This window comes from Filicampus tigris, chromosome 18 (assembly GCF_054856515.1).
Source record: "Filicampus tigris isolate MCC_2025a chromosome 18, RoL_Ftig_1.0, whole genome shotgun sequence".
Lineage (NCBI taxonomy): Eukaryota > Metazoa > Chordata > Actinopteri > Syngnathiformes > Syngnathidae > Filicampus > Filicampus tigris.
In genome coordinates this window covers 14,102,204-14,120,000 of record NC_141234.1, presented here as the reverse complement: position 1 = coordinate 14,120,000, position 17,797 = coordinate 14,102,204, and the positions used below count along the sequence as shown (strand labels likewise).

Sequence of the window (17,797 nt, the reverse complement as noted above, 5' to 3'; positions counted from 1 at the left end):
CCATTTTCTACTGCTTTGTGCTGTACTCAGGGTTGCAGGGGGTTGGAGTTGATCGCAGCTGACTGAGGGCAAAAGCAGGGTACACGCTGGACCGGTCACCTGTCCATCACAGGGCTCTTCATCATTGAAAAACTGTGGTTTCACCTTCCAAATGAAAATTTAATTGGAATGACAAACATTTTTGTAACAGGTATTTCCCGAAATGTATATTCCCTCTCTCTCTGTTTTTTGAGAGACATCCGGTGGTCTTGTCTTTTCCTCCATGCTCCTCTGACTTTCCTTTGCTCTCTGCTGGATAATTCATTGGTAGACTTCAGCTTTCCTTCTTCCTTCCATCTCTTATTTCTTTCTCTTTCCTTTATTAGATATTCTTTGGATTTCACTGGGTCATTGTAACCCTTCGCCTGTACTCTGTCACTGCGAGGCTTGACATTTTGGTTTTTCTGTATTATATGATTTAAAACTTACTTTATTAAAAAATAAATATTATATTGTCATAGCGAAACCATTATGTCACAACCGAAACCTATCTGTATGTTTCGGTAGTGACCAGTTCAGGTTTATTTTTCCGTTCAAATTTTGATAAAATATTGAATATAATATTGTTAAAATCAGATGGATCTATGTATGACATATGTATCTATGTATTATGTTATTTAAAAATTACTTTATTCAAAAATAAACATTATGTTGTAGTGACGTTTTATGGTAGTTGTTGACAATACTCAACAATGCTAGGCACAACGTGCCTACCACAGACAGTTTTGAGCATGTGTACAGAGATAAAAAACAGTACATTTAGCATTAAAATCAAAAGTGCTCATTTTATTGCCAAAATGAGGTGTTCGTTAGTGACGGTCCTTAAAACCACATGCTGATTTTCAGACTTTGGAGGGCACATAACTTAATAATGCTGTCAACTAATTACTCGCCATGTGACCAGTGATGAACTGAAGGTAATGTCTCTTACTGGTGAAATTTCTGGGGATTTGGCTAAAACCAAGCCCTGCCTAAAGACAAATACTCTTTGCGTTTCGGTAGTGACATGAAAAGTTGGGACAGGTTTTTTTCTACATAAAAACTTCTAATTTGAAAAAAATCTACAAAATCAATGTAAATCTTTCACCATACATTTAAAAGCAACCAAAATGTTCTATTGAAGTAAAGTATTTTGTAAATTGGCAAAAATATTCTCCATTTTTTTTTCATGAATTTAAATTTAGGAGTTAGAGATTGGGACAGCCACCTCCCAATAGGAAGTGACGTTTAAAAGATGACTTTTTATACATTCGGTTTAATAGTATCTCAATTAATGCCTTGTGGTAAAATAGATCATAACAAGATATGACTAAATATGCAAGGTCTGAACACTTCAGTGTTTTTAAAAAATTGATTTTCATTGTGGGACAGCAATTTCAACCAATTTGGCAGAATGGCTCATACACGACATCCCCTGATCTTCACCCCCAGGAGGGCAAGGAAAAACTAAAAAAAAAAAACATCTGGGGAAAAGTAAGAAACCATAGATGGGGGAATCCCCCTTCCAGGATAATCAGGCTGCAATGGGTGCCGAGTGGGCAACATTGAACACACATTATAGTACTATACAGTGTTTGTTAAAGTGATGTGAAAGTTAATCAAATGAAGTGCTGCAGGAAGGTGACATCGGTGAGGTCAGCAGGGGCCCAATGTTCAATGTAGAAATCTCCATAGCAGCGCCTCCGAGGATGTTGTCAGCCTCCACTCTTGTAGCAGTCAGTTGCTGTTGGATCGAAACACCAACCTCCAATTCGGTCATCATCACCTAATTCCCAAACCTGGGAAAAGGGGGTAGAAAAAGAATAGAAGTGGCAGTAAAGAGGCCAAAACAAACAGTTCAACTAAATGCAGAATCGTACAAATAAGTCTCAAGTCGTGTTTTAAACATTTCTACTGAGGTAGTGCCTCTAATATCCGCAGGTAGGGCATTCCAAAGCATCGGTGCCCGAATAGAAAACGCTCTAGAACCTGCGAACTGCTTTTTGGCTCTCGAGATCACTAAAAGGCCGGCATTTTGTGACTGAAGGTTTCAGATCGGAACATATGGTATCACTAAGTCGACGAGATAGGAAGGTGCTAAGCCGTGCAGTATTTTGTAGGTAAGTAGCAAAACCTTGAAATCGCATCTCAAGTAGACTGGGAGCCAATGCAAATTGGCTAATATCGGAGTAATATTATCGAACTTTCTCGTCCTTGTCAAAAGTCTTGCTGTGGCATTTTGGACTAACTGCAGACTTTTAATACTAGACATGGGAAGACCAGAGAGCAAAACATTACAATAATCGAGGCGAGACGTAACAAATTAATTGAATGTGAGACGTAACAAATGGATTGAATGGACGGAAATGTATTAAAATATCTGCATGTATTAAAATATCTGCATCACTATTTGACAGAATGGAGCAAATTTTAGCAATATTACGGAGATGGAAAAGTGCGGTTCTAGTAATATTCTTAATGTGCATTGAAAAGACAGAGTTGGGTCAAATATAACACCAAGATTTTTTGTTGAATCACTTTGGGTAATAGTACTAGTAAAAATGTGACATCATAAGATGGCGCATCCTCAAAGCCACCAAGGAAATAGTTAATAGTGTCAAATATTTAGGTCCACCCCACAATGAGCCACGCCTCGAATTGCGCTTTGCAGCTAGGGCTCGAATTTGCGTATAATAGACATACATACAAAATGCATCGATAGGGATTGGGGAGGATGTGAAACTTTTTTTTTCACAAACACCCCAAAAATTCATGAAAAACCTTTGAATCAATCAATCAATCAATCACATTTTATTTATATAGCACTTTTCATACATAAAAATGCAACTCAAAGTGCTTTAAAACATTCAAAGCAAAACATAGAATTATCTTCAATCAAAAGAAAAGATAAATTATTTAAAAGTTGTTGAAAGCCAAACTAAAAAGGTGTGTCTTGAGCTTCCTCTTAAAAATATCAACAGTCTCTGCAGACCTGACATCCTCTGGCAGGCTATTCCAAAGGTGAGGACCAAAATGGCTGAATGCAGCCTCGCCATGCATTTTGGTCCTCACCCTTGGCATAAATAAAAGGCCGGCGCCAGAGGACCTCAGGATCCGCGAGGGCTGGTATGATAAAAGCAAATCAGATAAATAAGATGGCCCAAGACCATTAACACATTTATAAACTAATAAAAGTACTTTAAAATCGATCCTGAAACACACAGGGAGCCAATGCAGCAATTTCAAAACTGGCGTAATGTGCTCCCGCCCTCTGGTTCTCGTCAGCACCCGAGCGGCTGAATTCTGCAATAGTTGCAGTGGTGAAATGCTCTTTTTCGGGAGGCCAGAGAGCAGGGCATTACAGTAATCTAAACGACAGGAAATAAAGGCATGCATCAGCACTTCCGTGTTAGCCTGAGAGAGAAACGGGCGGACTCTGGCGATATTCTTAAGGTGATAAAAACCAATCTTGGTTACATTTTTAATATGAGGAATAAAACTGAGCTCAGAGTCAAAAATGACGCCAAGGTTCTTCACACAGTGTGAGGGATTAAAAATGTGTAGTTTTGGTAAAAGCTTCTCTCTCTGACCTTCGGGACCGTTACTAAAACCTCAGTCTTGTCCTGATTGAGCTGTAGGAAATTATCTGCCATCCATGACTTGATATCTAAAATGCAATTTAAAAGGGTATCAATGGGTCCTGTGTCATCAGGAGACACGGCAATATACAGCTGCGTGTCATCAGCATAGCTGTGAAAGCTGATGCCGTGTCCCCTGATGACATCCCCGAGGGGAAGCATATAAAGATTAAAAAGTAGGGGGCCTAAAATCGAACCTTGAGGAACCCCACATTTAATTTCATGAGTTTTAGAGGAACAAGTATCCATACTTACAAAGAAATATCGGTCTGTGAGATAGGAATAAAACCAGTCAAAAACAGTACCAGAGATGCCCACTAGATTTTTAAGTCTATTTAATAAAATTTGGTGATCTACTGTATCAAAAGCAGCGCTTAGATCCAGTAGCACCAAGACTGTGAGTTTTCTCACGTCTGCAGTGCACCTAATATCATTTAAGATCCTTAAAAGAGCAGTCTCCGTACTGTGGTTCATCCTAAAACCAGATTGATATTTCTCCAAAATATTATTTGTATTTAAAAAATGATTCAACTGGATGAAAACCAGTTTTTCTAAAATCTTACTTAAAAACGGTAAGTTGGATACGGGTCTGTAGTTATTAAAAACGCTCGGGTCAGAACCGCTCTTCTTCAGAAGGGGCTTCACCACCGCCGTTTTAAAGGCAGCGGGGAAGACGCCTGTCTGAAGAGAGCAATTGACTATATTTAAAATTTGTTCTTCAAAAAATCCATAAAATGTCTTAAAAAGAAATGTGGGAATTGGATCCAAAAGGCAGATTGTTGGGTTTACCTGGGAGAAAACTCGAACAAGTGTCCTTGCATCAACCAGGGCAAAACTTTCCAGTGTTTCCTCATGTAAATATGATTGTCCGGGTTTATTAAAACTTGTGTTTTGACGGGCTAAAAGACTGGATCTTATGTCATCGATTTTACTTCTGAAGTGGTCTGCAAAGTCCTCACAGAGAGCATCTGTTGGTCTCTGTGGGGACTTATTAAAATCAGAACTAGTTAAAAGTTCAAAGGTGGAGAAGAGAACCCTGGGGTTGTTTTTATTGACTGTAATGAGGTTTGAGAAATAGGAAGATCTTGCCAGTTTTACTGTTTTATTGTAGGATTTCAGTTGTTTGCATAAAATTTCATAGTGTACTGTAAGTTTACTTTTTCTCCACCTCCTCTCTGCACTCCTGCATTTTCTCTTTGATATTTTGATAGCATTGTTTCTCCACGGGGGTACAGTCTTTGTTTTTGTTGTTTTAATTAAAAGTGGAGCTACTGAATCTAATGATGATTTAAGATGTAGGTTAAAATTGTCAACAATAAGATCACAGGGTGCAGGTAAAATGTCAGCAGGAGTGCTTTTTAAGATCTCGATAAAATTTGCAGCCACCTCAGAAGATAGGTCGCGTTTCTTCACTGTTCTGACCGGGACTGCTAGATGGTTAAAACTGGCGATGTTAAAATAGACACAGTAGTGGTCTGACACTGCCAAGTCAACAACAGAGGACACACCAGCAGACAAGCCATAGGTTATAACCAAATCCAGGGTGTGTCCTCTGTTGTGAGTTGGCTGCAAGACGTGCTGTTTAAAATCCAAGCAGTTTAAAAGGTTTGAAAAATCTCTGGATAGTGGGTCCGAGATGTTGTCCATGTGTATATTAAAATCGCCAGTTATTAATATCCTGTTATAACTGGAATATAAAATGGATAAGAATTCTGAAAATTCTGTAATAAAAGAAGTGGAATGATGGGGAGGTCTATAGACGGTAATGCAGAGAATAGGGGGACTGCTAAAAACAAAGGCATGGTGTTCAAACGATAAATAGCTGCTAAAAATGATCTCCTTTGATAAAAGAGTATTAATAAAAATTGATGCAGTCCCGCCTCCTCTTTTGCCATCCCTTGTAGAAAATAAAAAGTTAAAATTCGGTGGGCAAGCCTCGTTGAGAGCAACTGGAGCATCTGTACCAAGCCATGTCTCAGACAAAAGTATACCATGTAAATTATTGTCTAAAATCAGGTCGTTTATGATAAAAGTTTTGTTTAAAAGGGAGCGCACGTTCAGCACGGCCAGATTAATTATTGTGCTGGACGTGCGCTCATGGTGGTACGAATGAGCAGTATTAACATATACTAGATTACCACTGTTAAAACCACGTTGTTTGTGTGTGCAAGGGAAGCGTCTGCCGGTGATGGTTTCAATGGGAAAATTGTCCGATAGTGGTAATGATAATGAGGGCCTGCAGGGGGAGCTAGTGAGGGTGGTGGTACTGTGAGCAGCTGGTATTGGCCTGTAAGTGATGGTAGTGACATTGTCATTGCAGCGTTTATGAGTAGAAGAAGAAATATGATTGGTAAACAAGAGTCAGCTGGGAGTGGAATTGGTTACGACATGGTGGATGTTAGCGGCTAAAATCTTGCTACCAAGAGAGTTCGGATGAACACCATCCGGCTGGTAAAAAGACGGGCGATTCCAGAATAGGTTAAAATTGTCAATAAAAGCAAAGTCAAGGTGGCCACAAGTGCGTAGGAGCCACGTGTTCAAGCTTAAAAGGCGGCTGAAGCGCTCGGCTCCGCGAGACAATGCCGGCAAAATGCCACTCACCCAGACCGACAGACCGCAGGTTCTTAACAAGGCAAAGAGGGCGTGAAAGTCTCTCTTCGTCTGCTCAGACTGTCGGCGTATTGTCTCGTTTGTCCCAACGTGAACGATGAGCCGGGTAATGGATGATGGCAGAGAGTCAAGAACACCCGGCAGGATGTTAACTATGTCCATGACTTTCGCTCCGGGAAAACAGCGGGTGACGCAGCCGGGATAGTGAGTACGTCTAATGATGCTGTCGCCAATTATAACGGTGGTCGGTGGGTGGCGTGAGGAGGGAACGCCAAGGGACTCACCACCGGCGGAAGATTCACGACCCCACTGTCCAGGATGGCTCCGCCGAGGCCGAGTGAAGACGGTGGATGACACCGATGAGTGTCGCCGATGATGCTGGTGATGACGACCACCCTTGTACCGGGACACCGCGTCCCGGAGCAGCCCGACGCGTGAGTGGACGGCCGTGTCACCGGCGGACCCGCCCAACATGGGGTTCCCGGCCGAGGTCGTCGCCGTGGGTGGCGGGGAATCCGAGGGAGCCCCTGGGAGCACAGCCCCAGCGTCGGACGCACCGACTGCTGTAGTGCAGTGATGGGAACAGGAGACTCACTCGCCAGGGCGGCGAACCGATTCCCCAGGACCAGTTGGGGGCGGTGGGGTTGCTCCCCGGCCCTCCGGCCGCGGGACACCACCTTGACCCAGGTGTCACTCTGCAACGGTGTCGAGCAGGATGGCCCCGGGCAGGCAATTGGATCCCACTTCGCCGTGTCCGAGAGGCCAGCCGCCTCAGCCGTCATTGTCGCCGACAGGATTTCACGAGCGCGCCTTCTCATGACCACCGCGGAGAGTTCGGGGAAACGGGTCGCGAAGCAAGAGATGACCGATTCCTTCTCATGGAGCTCCTCTGAGAGACGACGAATATCCCTTCTTAGGTCAGAGATTGTCTTATTTGCCTTCTCCAGCAGGCCATTGTGTTCGTCGCTGTCGTCTGAAGGCATTTTAATACACTAGCTCCAAGCTAGCCCCAAGCTAGCCCGTTTCCGTCTCAAGCTAGCTGTATGCTAGTCCGCGAGATCAAGCGACCCAGAGATTAACAAAAATTTAAATAAATAAATAATAATATAAAATAAGATAAAAATAGTCTACAAAAATTAAAAAGAGTAAAAACGCAACGCGCAGGTGAGGTAGATTCGAAGGCGAAAGTGCAGAAGTGCAATCGATACCATCCACGTCCAAACTCTGACGTGGCAGGAGAATATACATTTTCCATGAAAAATGGGTGAGGGGTACGGATCTTGCAAATGCAAATAATAAAATAAAATAATTAGAATAAGAATTTGAAAAAATTCAATTCACAAATATGTGAATCTCTGAGTGCCAAACCATGACTATGTGAGTGTCAACTATGGTTCTTGAAAGCGGAAGTCAACCCAGACATATTTTTTTCAAGAATATGTTCCCAGCAGGCGGCATGGTGGTCGACTGGTTAGCACGTCCGCCTCACAGTTCAGAGGTCGTGGGTTCGATCCTGGCTCCGGCCTCCCTGTGTGGAGTTTGCATGTTCTCCCCGTGCCTGCGTGGGTTTTCTCCGGGTACTCCGGTTTCCTCCCACATTCCAAAAACATGCAGGGTAAGTTGATTGGATACTCTAAATTGCCCCTAGGTGTGATTGTGAGTGCGGATGTTTGTCTCTGTGTGCCCTGCGATTGGCTGGCAACCAGTTCAGGGTGTCCCCCGCCTACTGCCCAAAGACAGCTGGGATAGGCTCCAGCATGCCCCGCGACCCTTGTGAGGATAAGCGGTACAGATAATGGATGGATGGATGGATGTTCCCAGCAGGCCCACTAGTTGAAACACGGCAATCTGATTAATTTTGCATTTGTGGAATATAAGTTAATTAGCAAAATGCACTCGTTTTTAGCCATCTCTGGTGGCGGCCATTTTGTCTTCTGTCGACTCAAAATTACATCACAACTAGGGACGTGCGCGACTAGTCATTTAACCGTCTACGATTTATTAAAAGTTTTGTATTTTACTAGTCGGTTAAACGTGGCATTAAGTATTACGCATCTTGTTTTACACGCCCCTGCCTTGGCCTCTGTAAACATGCTGAGCACCAAAAAAAACTTTTTTTTTGTGTAAGCGTTCACATTTCATTAAAAATGCGACCTCTGTCTTGTCTGCTGTATGAACACCAGTCGTCAAAGTGGCCCGCATGCGCAGAAGAAGAGACGACGTCACACCCGACGTGTTTGCGGAAGTGAATGTGGTCCAGCGTGTCAAGGAATTCAAGCGATTAGGTAGCAGGTAGAAATAAATACAGTATTTGGGGGAAACTATGAGGCGAGGCTTTATTATCTCATTTCATGGAGACATCACTAACGATGACGTCACGTCATAACCGTGCGTAAAAAAAATCAATCTATCTGAGCCATGGCAGAATTACTACGATCGCCATAAATGTCCACTTTATGCTTCACGTTTCAAGTGGGATTAAATTAAAGTAAAATAAAAAGTCAATAGTGTTACTTAAAACAACTTTCAGATTCGATCCCCCTGCTGCCAGCACTTTCCCTCCGCCTGCGCGTAGCGCATCTTGGGCTCGTCAACTAGGACAACAGGCCGCATCTGAAAAAAATCGGAATTGAGCCGTTCGGACTGTCATAAAAAAATCAGATACAGGTCGCATATGGGCAAAAAAAAATCCGATCTGGGTCGCATTTGCCTGCTAGGTGTGAACCTAGCCTAACATGGTGCTAGCGAATGGGAACCTGCTGGACTGGGAGTCGGTACCATTACTCATTACATTATTCATAATAAATGCCATGTATTCATTGCATTGCATTGGAAAATGTATCAGAAATGTATTTCTCTTTCAATTGTCCACTTTTATTCAGTCAGTTGTTGTTACATCAATAGAATTTATGGCCTGAATGTTTGGGCTAAAATAGCCCCTAAAGACACACAACATTTGCATTTTAAACTTTGAATTCAATTTGTATTAAAATTCAAGTTTTATTCCTTATAGACTAGTCGACTAGTCGCAAATAAAATTTGAGATTAGTCGGCGGGCCAATTAGTCGAAATTCCCATCCCTAATCACAACTGCTCACAATGACCAATCACGGCTGACCTGTTTTCTGAATCTGAACCGTGAATGGTCGTTGTGAGCAGTTGTGATGTCATTTTCAGTCGACAGAAAACAAAATGGCCGTCCCCAGAGATGGCTAAAAATGAGTGGATTAACACTTTTCCAAAATACGCAATTCCAAAATACGCAAAATTAATCAGATTGCCGTGTTTCAACTAGTGGGCCTGCTCAGAACATATTCTTGAAAAAAATATGTCTGGGTTGACTTTCGCTTTGAATGCACAAAAATGCTGCATAAAATCTCTCTCAGTAGAAATCTATTATAAATAGACCACACCTTCAGACGGCTGGGGCAGCATCTTATAAATATGCCCCACCTTGAGTGGACAAGTTACTGGGAAGGTCATTTGGGTCCATAAATACACTGTCAAAATTACTGTAATTTAATTCAAAATTAAAATTTTACTAAGAGGAGTGATACGGTAAAACACTATGTACAATATGTTACTGCACTTGTAATTTACACTATAATACTGTATATTTTTGTCCAATTATTTTTTTATAGTTTTGATTAGTGATCACAGTATTTTAGTATTTTACTGGGTCATGTATGCTGCCAGTGAAATACTATAATTTTGGGTGATTTGGTAAAATACTGTAATTTTAATTGTGTTTTAATAACTTTCTGTATTTTGACAGTATGTTAGCTGAATAATTGTTATTTTTAATACAATATTATTTGTAATTTTTTGATTATATATTAGATCGCTACCAGAATCTCTTTTTCCAAATTTAAAAAATAATTCTTTATTACCTCAATTTCCAATTTTTTTGGACCAGTTCATATCATTCCAACTTAAAACTATTTAGATTATTCGTACCACTAAATTTAGCAAAATTTCAAAATGAAAGCATTTAATTATGTTTTTTTTCCCCGTCTGATTTCCACATTTTTGGACCAATTCAAACTATTTTAACTATAAACATTTGAGCTCGTCCCTACAACAGTTTGTTTGTCAAAATTTCAAAATAAAAGCCCCAAATTAAGATATATTTTTTTGTTAACCGTAGAATTGCATATGGTGACCAAGGCTGACGGCGGTTGGCGCCCCAGTGATGATTTCCGCCACCTGAACAATGCCTCGACCCCTGTCCCAATAAAGAACTGGCCTCCAGGGTTCAGATCGCAAAACAGACGAAAATGTGTCAGTCTCAGGTCGGATCAAAAGCCAAATAAAATACAAATGTGTCTCCAAACCGGTTTTAAAAATGGACAGAAAGAGGGCTTGCCTGACATCCAATGGAAGGACATTCCAAAGGGAAGGACCAGCAACAGAAAAGGCTCGATACCCTATGAGGCTCCACTTAGTCCTCGGCACCTCGAGTAGCACCTGGTCCGCAGACCTGAGGCTGCGGGAAGGTGCGTAGGAGTGGAGGAGTTCAGAGAGGTACGCCGGGGCGAGGGAATAAATAGAAGAATCTTAAATTGAACCCTAAAATGCAATGGGAGCCAATGAAGGGAGGCCAGAATTGGTGTTATGTGCTCCATCTTCCGAGCGGCAGTTATGCTACGTTCACACCAAACGCAAATGATGCGTTTCTGGCGGCGCGTTTGAATTGGAGTCAATGTAGTTCGCGCGGGTGGGCGCGGCTGCGTGCGGGGTGGTGCGAATGATGCGTTTGGAGCGGTGGGACGTAGAGCGAAGCACCAAAAATCCGTCCATTCGCCCCATTCGTCGCGTATTAATCAAGTCAACTTTTCTCGCCACTTCGCCTCGCGGTAGCCAATCAGCTTCGGTCATACTGCGGCAGCCAATCAGCATCGGGGATACTGCGGCAGCCAATCAGCATCGGGCATACTACGTCACACACAGCCAAACGGCATCCTGTTCACTCGGCGGCTTTTTTTTTCTACAGTTCTTGAACTTTACCAAGACAGCAATATTGTTAGTATTAGCATAGTGCGCCGGCCATTTCATTGTGATGTTAAAAAATGCTGTCGTAGTCTACTACCAAGCGAAGCCCCTCCCCTCTTCGCTGTGAGCGAATGAGCGGATGCAGCATTTCAGGTTTCAAATTTCCCGCGGTCAAACACGAGCGAATCAAGCGACTCGGAACGCTTCATTTGAATTTGGTGTGAACGTAGCATTAGAGTAGGGGGCGAGCAGCAGCATTTTGGACCACTGTAGACGTCTGAGAGAGGACTGACCGACTCCAAAATAAAGTGCATTACAGTAACTAGCCGAGATGTAACAAAGGCATGGATGACTGTTTCTAAGGGCTGATGAGAAAGGGGGGGCTTTACCTTAGCCAGCTGTTGAAGATGAAATAAGCTGGACCTTACAACAGTGCTGATTTGCTGGTCTAATTTAAGATCACTGTCCAATTTAAAACCCAAGTTTGAGACTGTTGGCTTTAAATATGAAGCCAGGGGGCCCAGGTCAACAAGGTGGGATGTAGAAGAGCCGTTGAAATTTAGTGACATCCAGGCTTTGATGTTCTCTAAACAGGAAAAAAATGGTCTTAAGCAGAAAACGTCCAGGTCTCAGTCATTGCCCACGTTTGCATTGAAGTCGCCTAGCAATGGAGTGCCCAGAAGGAGCACTCTCCAGCACTCCCTCCGAGGAGCGAGGACTCCAAAAAGGGTTTGTACTCTGAACTGCTGTTTTGCATAAGCACAAACAACAGTCCAGAACCGTCCCCTCACCCGAAGGCGGAGGGAGACTAGCCTCTCATCCACCGGAATGAACCCCAATGTATAGGTGCTAAGCCGGCGGACAATAAGCCCCACCTCCAAGCCTGGCTCCAGAGGGTGGCCCCGATTACCCGCATCCGGACAAGTGAAAATGGTGTCCAATATTTTTACTCGAGCGGCACGGTGGTCGACTGGTTAGCACGTCCACCTCACAGTTTAGAGGTCGTGGGTTCGATCCCGGCTCCGGCCTCCCTGTGTGGAGTTTGCATGTTCTCCTGCCTGCGTGGGTTTTCTCCGGGTACTCCCGTTTCCTCCCACATTCCAAAAACATGCTTGGTAGGACACTACCAATTAATTGGACACTCTAAATTGCCCCTAGGTGTGATTGTGAGTGCAGATGTTTGTTTATCTCTGTGTGCCCTGCGATTGGCTGGCAACCAATTCAGGGTGTCCCCCGCCTACTGCTCGAAGACTGCTGGGATAGGCTCCAACACTCCCCGCAACCCTTGTGAGAATAAGTGGTATAGATAATGGATGGATGTGTATTTTTACTCATCATAGGGGGCTTTTGGTTTGGTCCCTCACCTAGGACCTGTTTACCATGGATGACCCTGCCAGAGGCATGAAGCCCCAGATAACTTAGCTTCTAGGGGACACTCAAACCCCTCCACCACGGTGATGGATTCATAGAGGAGCATAATTATATTAACTTACACAAATATTTATATTAAGACAGAATTAAAGAGTTTGCCGCAACAAGACCTCCTCTCTAGCAAACACGGAGCTCCTGGCTGGCTGACCGTCCGTGACAAATGAGGCTGAAGGTGGACACGGAGCTTCTTGGCTGCCTTGATGGCAGATCTCTGTGAAACGGAGCCCCATGTCTTTGCAAAGTACCTCCATCCATTTCCTCGAATCGGCCACTTATTAGCGATCACACGCCGCAGCGGTGATGCTGAGCGGTGATGCTGAGCGGTGATGCCGAGCGGTGATGCCGAGCCGTGATGCCGAGCCGTGATGCCGAGCCGTGATGCCGAGCGGAGCGGAATCTCTGTCAGAACATCGGCTACTGGCTGACCAGTGACAGCGTGGAAATAACTCCTACTCGAGTGCATGAGCGTGCAGCTTGTCCGAGGCAAGCATATAAGAAGAAGATCTCCTTCTGCTAACTTTGATTGTTAGCAATCGAAAGCTAATCCTGCCTCGACTAGCCGCGGGAGCTAGCAGTAGCCAACAGTCATGGCTGCTTGGCTGCTATGGGAAAATAACAAAGTGATTGCAACGTTAAATGTCCGAAAACTACGATAAATTGTCACTAAAATTCATATGCACATTAATGGTATTGTCCACTCTAACCGGTAATTAAAAAAAAAAAAAGATAGAAAAAACGATCAGCACAATATTTTTGATTTTGTGGAGCTGATAGTGGTTTTTCCTCATAGGGGCTCACATTTGATGTTAATAAAAACTAAATATTGTGCCGCCCGCTTTTATATTTTCACAGTTGTGTAGTGTAGGAATGTGCAAATGAATTTTAGGGGCAATTAATCACTTTCAGACACTAGGTGACAACAGAACATGACAAACCAAAACAATGGACAACACAGATAACAATTGTTGCCTCGGTGTGACGACGTAGACAGCCTTAGATGGAGAAAAAAAAAACACGCCCCAAAAGTGGGCGTGCCAATTTGCGGCTTTAGTCATCACAAAAGAGACCGTAAATCACTACAGATTATTTTTTATGGGTTAGCGCTGACATAATTTTTTTCATACACACCTATTATATAAGTGTTGATGTTCAGCCCAATCAAGTGTCCCTTTTTATTTATTTTTTTTGTAATCCGAAAATTGCACTGGTTAAACCGGCAGTACCTGGCTGATAAAAATATTTCACAGGAGTTACATCGTTGACAAAAGGTAGAGAACCACGGCATTGATTAAGCGTTTTGTCACTGATGATTGTCCCACCGGATATTTGTTTGCTGTGAGCCTCTTTCATGTCCGCTGCAATTTAAAAAAATAATCACATGGTCCTAATGAATGCTGAGAAAATAAACAAATGAGCATGAGATCAAAATATTTAATGTAAATAAATATGCTTGAAATAAAAGTCATTTACAGCATGAAAACAGTGAAAACTTTCTTGTATGCTAGCTAAAAAAGCTACAACAGAGTGAGTGTAACATGTTAACCTGACAAAGATTAAAAATTAAGAATGTCAAGTGCACAGAAATATACAAAACTTCATTCCAGAGTCATTACCTGAAATTAAAAACAAAACAAGTGATTTGATAGCATTAGATAAACCTCCTTATTCAACGGCATCCAAAACAAATGAAGACTGCCACCTGCGCACGAGGTACACGAGATCATTCGTGGTGGTGACGTCATTGAAAGGACGGTGGGGCCAGGGATGGCCATGTTTTCACTAACAAGTTCATTTTATATATTTTTTGCTCAGGAAAATGAAAAGAGTTGCCATTTTCTATTTTATCAATAAATTTGGGAGAAATTAGGAAATATGTGACACCATGAATAACGCCCCTTGTTAATGAGCAGAATGACCGCACCCCCTAGCGTTATATCCATGTTCGGTCGAAGTCACTGTCGGGACCGATTCCAAACTCTCAATTGGAAATCATTCATTCATTCATTCATTATCCATACCGCTTATCCTCACAAGGGTCGCGGGCGTGCTGGAGCCTATCCCAGCTGTCTTTGGGCAGTAGGCGGGGGACACCCTGAATTGGTTGCCAGCCAATCACAGGGCACACAGAGACAAACATCCGCACTCACAATCACACCTAGGGGCAATTTAGACAGTCCAATCAACTTACCATGCATGTTTTTGGAATGTGGGAGGAAACCGGAGTACCCGGAGGAAACCCACGCAGGCACGGGGAGAACATGCAAACTCCACACAGGGAGGCCGGAGCCGGGATCGAACCCACGACCTCTGAACTGTGAGGCGGACGTGCTAACCAGTCAACCACCGTGCCGCCAATTGGAAATCATTGTACCTTTATTGCTTATAACGTCCAAAAACTGCGATCAATTGGCACCAAAATTTATGTGGACATTTCTACTAATGCCTACTTCAACATACCAAAAGGATTAACCTCTACGTAGCTCATTTATATGAGAATGAGGAAATGTGGAAGTCAGCAGAGCTACATAGATTTAGGTTGGGACGAGCGCACACTGTTTCTTTGCTTAAAAAAATAAAAAACACTGCTTCTTTGCTTTAAAAAAAAAAAAAACTGCTTCTTTGCTGATCACAGTCAGGACGGGCGAGGCATTAAACACCAGTCAGGATATTTACAGAGGCTGAAGTGGGAATGAGTAGACGTGCACAATGGCACGTTCCAATGCAGCCAGACTCGGCTGTGCAGTCAGCCTTGCTGGAACTTTTTGTTCGCTGTTCGATGAGGGCTTTCGTCACTCTCACGCCGCTTCACTCAGACAGAAGGTGGCGGCTGCAAGCAAGCAAGCAGGGACACCGCACGCAACTGCTTGCGAGGTGACATGAAGACACAGGCTCATCTTCACCTCCACACGCTGGGCGGACAGTAAGGAGCTAATGTTGTTGTGCTAACGCCTTTTGTTTTAACGACCTGAAGCTAGTTGCTGCTATTAGCCGTCCCGTTCCTACCTTTAGCCGGGGAGGGAAGCGGGGGGCTCCAATCTGCCTGGTGCTGCTGCAAGCCGCCATCCCTCTCCCTCCTGAGACACGAGTTTAGCGTCGCTAAATGTCCGAAATATAACCAGTCGGGGTTCGTGTGCGCATTCATGCTCTTGTCAGCTTCAGCTTGTGAAAGTGGAGGAGCAATCGCCACGGTATATTTGATTTTGTGGAGGTGATCATGCTGAGATCACGTTTTATGTCAATAAATCCAAACTATTGTGCAGAACACTTTTATACTTTCACAGGTTGAAGTGGGCAAGAGTAGTAATGTGCATTTGTATTTTGGTGGCGATCGGTCGCCATTTTAGACAACAGAACTGTCAAAGCGAGCAAAATTACCACGCATGCCTTCCTCGCGTGACGTAGACCGCTGAGACCAAAAACATAACATAAACCACGCCCCAAAAGGGGTGGGGAAATGTGTTTGTTTGTAAATCTAATCACAAAAAAGACCTTAAATCACTACAGAGTCTTTTGGGGGGGACACTTTGGTACTGATATCATTTTTACATGCAAACCTATTATATAAATATAAGTGCCAATGTTAAGCTTCTCCCAGTGTCCCTTTAAGTGGAGCACAAACGAATGGCACCAATTCTAACCAATTTGGGTGCAAATGGGGGTGGGGGCTGGGTGACATCCATCCATCCATCCATAACTGTACCGCTTATCCTCACAAGGGTCGCGGGGCGTGCTGGAGCCTGTCCCAGCTGTCTTTGGGCAGTAGGCGGGGGACACCCTGAATTGGTTGCCAGCCAATTGCAGGGCACACAGAGACAAACGTCCGCCCTCACAATCACACCAAGGGGCAATTTAGAGTATCCAATCAACTTACCATGCATGTTTTTGGAATGTGGGAGGAAACCGGAGTACCCGGAGGGAACCCACGCAGGCACGGGGAGAACATGCAAACTCCACAAAGGGAGGCCGGAGCCGGGATCGAACCCACGACCTCTGAACTGTGAGGCGGACGTGCTAAGCAGTCGACCAACGTGCCGCCCCTGGGTGACATCATTATTTTAAATCTTTAATATCTTCAGAGGTTGAAGTGGGCGTAGTTAGAGATGTACAAGTGATTTTTTTTGATAGTTTTCTGACATTAAGTGTTTTAATTAGTACAGTCACCGGTACTCAACAAGAACCGTTTTTTAATTCAAATCCCTATCCCTAATATTTTCGGAAAGTAAAGGCATTAAAACAAGGTTGCCCCATGTCCCCTTTACTCTTTTTCACAGCAGCATAAATGCTATCAATTCTTATAAAAAATACATATTTTAGAAAACTGATAGTTCTCAGCTGACAGCTGGTGATTTGTCAACTTGCAGACCCTACAACCATTTTCATGTACATAGTGACCATAACCCTAAAATTATCAACAGTGTCCGGCTTAAATTTGAACCTTAAAATATGTGATCTGTACAACAATTCATAATATCCCTGTGAAATCAACCGCAAAACATTAAGACATACATTTGATTAAGGTTAACGACCTTTTGAATAAGCTCAATGTTTGGAACAATTTAGAGAAATGTAAATCACTTTTAAGTCTCTGGTCTCAAAGGGACATCTCTATCATTGGATTTTTTTTCCCCTCCTATTCTCTGTCACTCTCATAAAAAGCAGTCACGTCAATAAATCAGGCTAGCTTTAATTGCAATTTGGAATAGAAAAAAACATTACATTAGAACAGGCGTTGAGGTGTTAAAGCATTGATATACAGTAGACTGTATCAACGGCAGTATTAAAAATAACTGAGATCTGAATTTGACGTAAATAAGCTCCCTATCAAATTGTTCACTTTACAAAAACAGATTTTAAGTTTAGAAAGACCCTTTGAGATGTTCTGTTCCAAATATAACCTGATTGACGGATAGCATTACAGTAATCTCATCAAAGCATTTTTTGGGCCGGGGAGAGGAACGGGGCGGGGGGTGATAATTTTTACGAATAAGGGCGGGGGGTCGCGGCCGGAAGGGTACCCAGGTCAAGGATGGAGGGTCGCAGCCGGACCGTTAAAAAAGGATCAAGTGCCCAGCTCTGCGAGAGTGCATATCCGCGTTTCTACCATTAAA

The 17,797-nt window shown here is 43.2% G+C and overlaps 1 protein-coding gene across 2 annotated transcripts in view; it reads right to left on the bottom strand.

The window, feature by feature from the left end:
- LOC147132651 (uncharacterized) overlaps nucleotides 1–7,357 on the bottom strand; it is a 7,469-nt gene extending 112 nt beyond the window's left edge. Inside the window, exons 1-2 of one of the 2 annotated variants that reach the window (XR_015081970.1) lie at nucleotides 6,258–7,357; nucleotides 1–1,817 (exon numbers count right to left, since the gene is read on the bottom strand). The exon at nucleotides 1–1,817 is cut by the window's left edge and continues 112 nt beyond it. Coding sequence is in view for 1 of the 2 variants with exons in the window: in XM_086013678.1 (XP_085869804.1) it covers nucleotides 1,734–1,817; nucleotides 6,551–7,249 (783 nt within the window). In the remaining variant the exon portion in view is untranslated. The remainder of the gene's footprint in view (nucleotides 1,818–6,257) is intronic. The other variant, XM_086013678.1, reaches the window with a different exon arrangement.
- Between the last annotated feature and the right edge of the window lie 10,440 nt (nucleotides 7,358–17,797).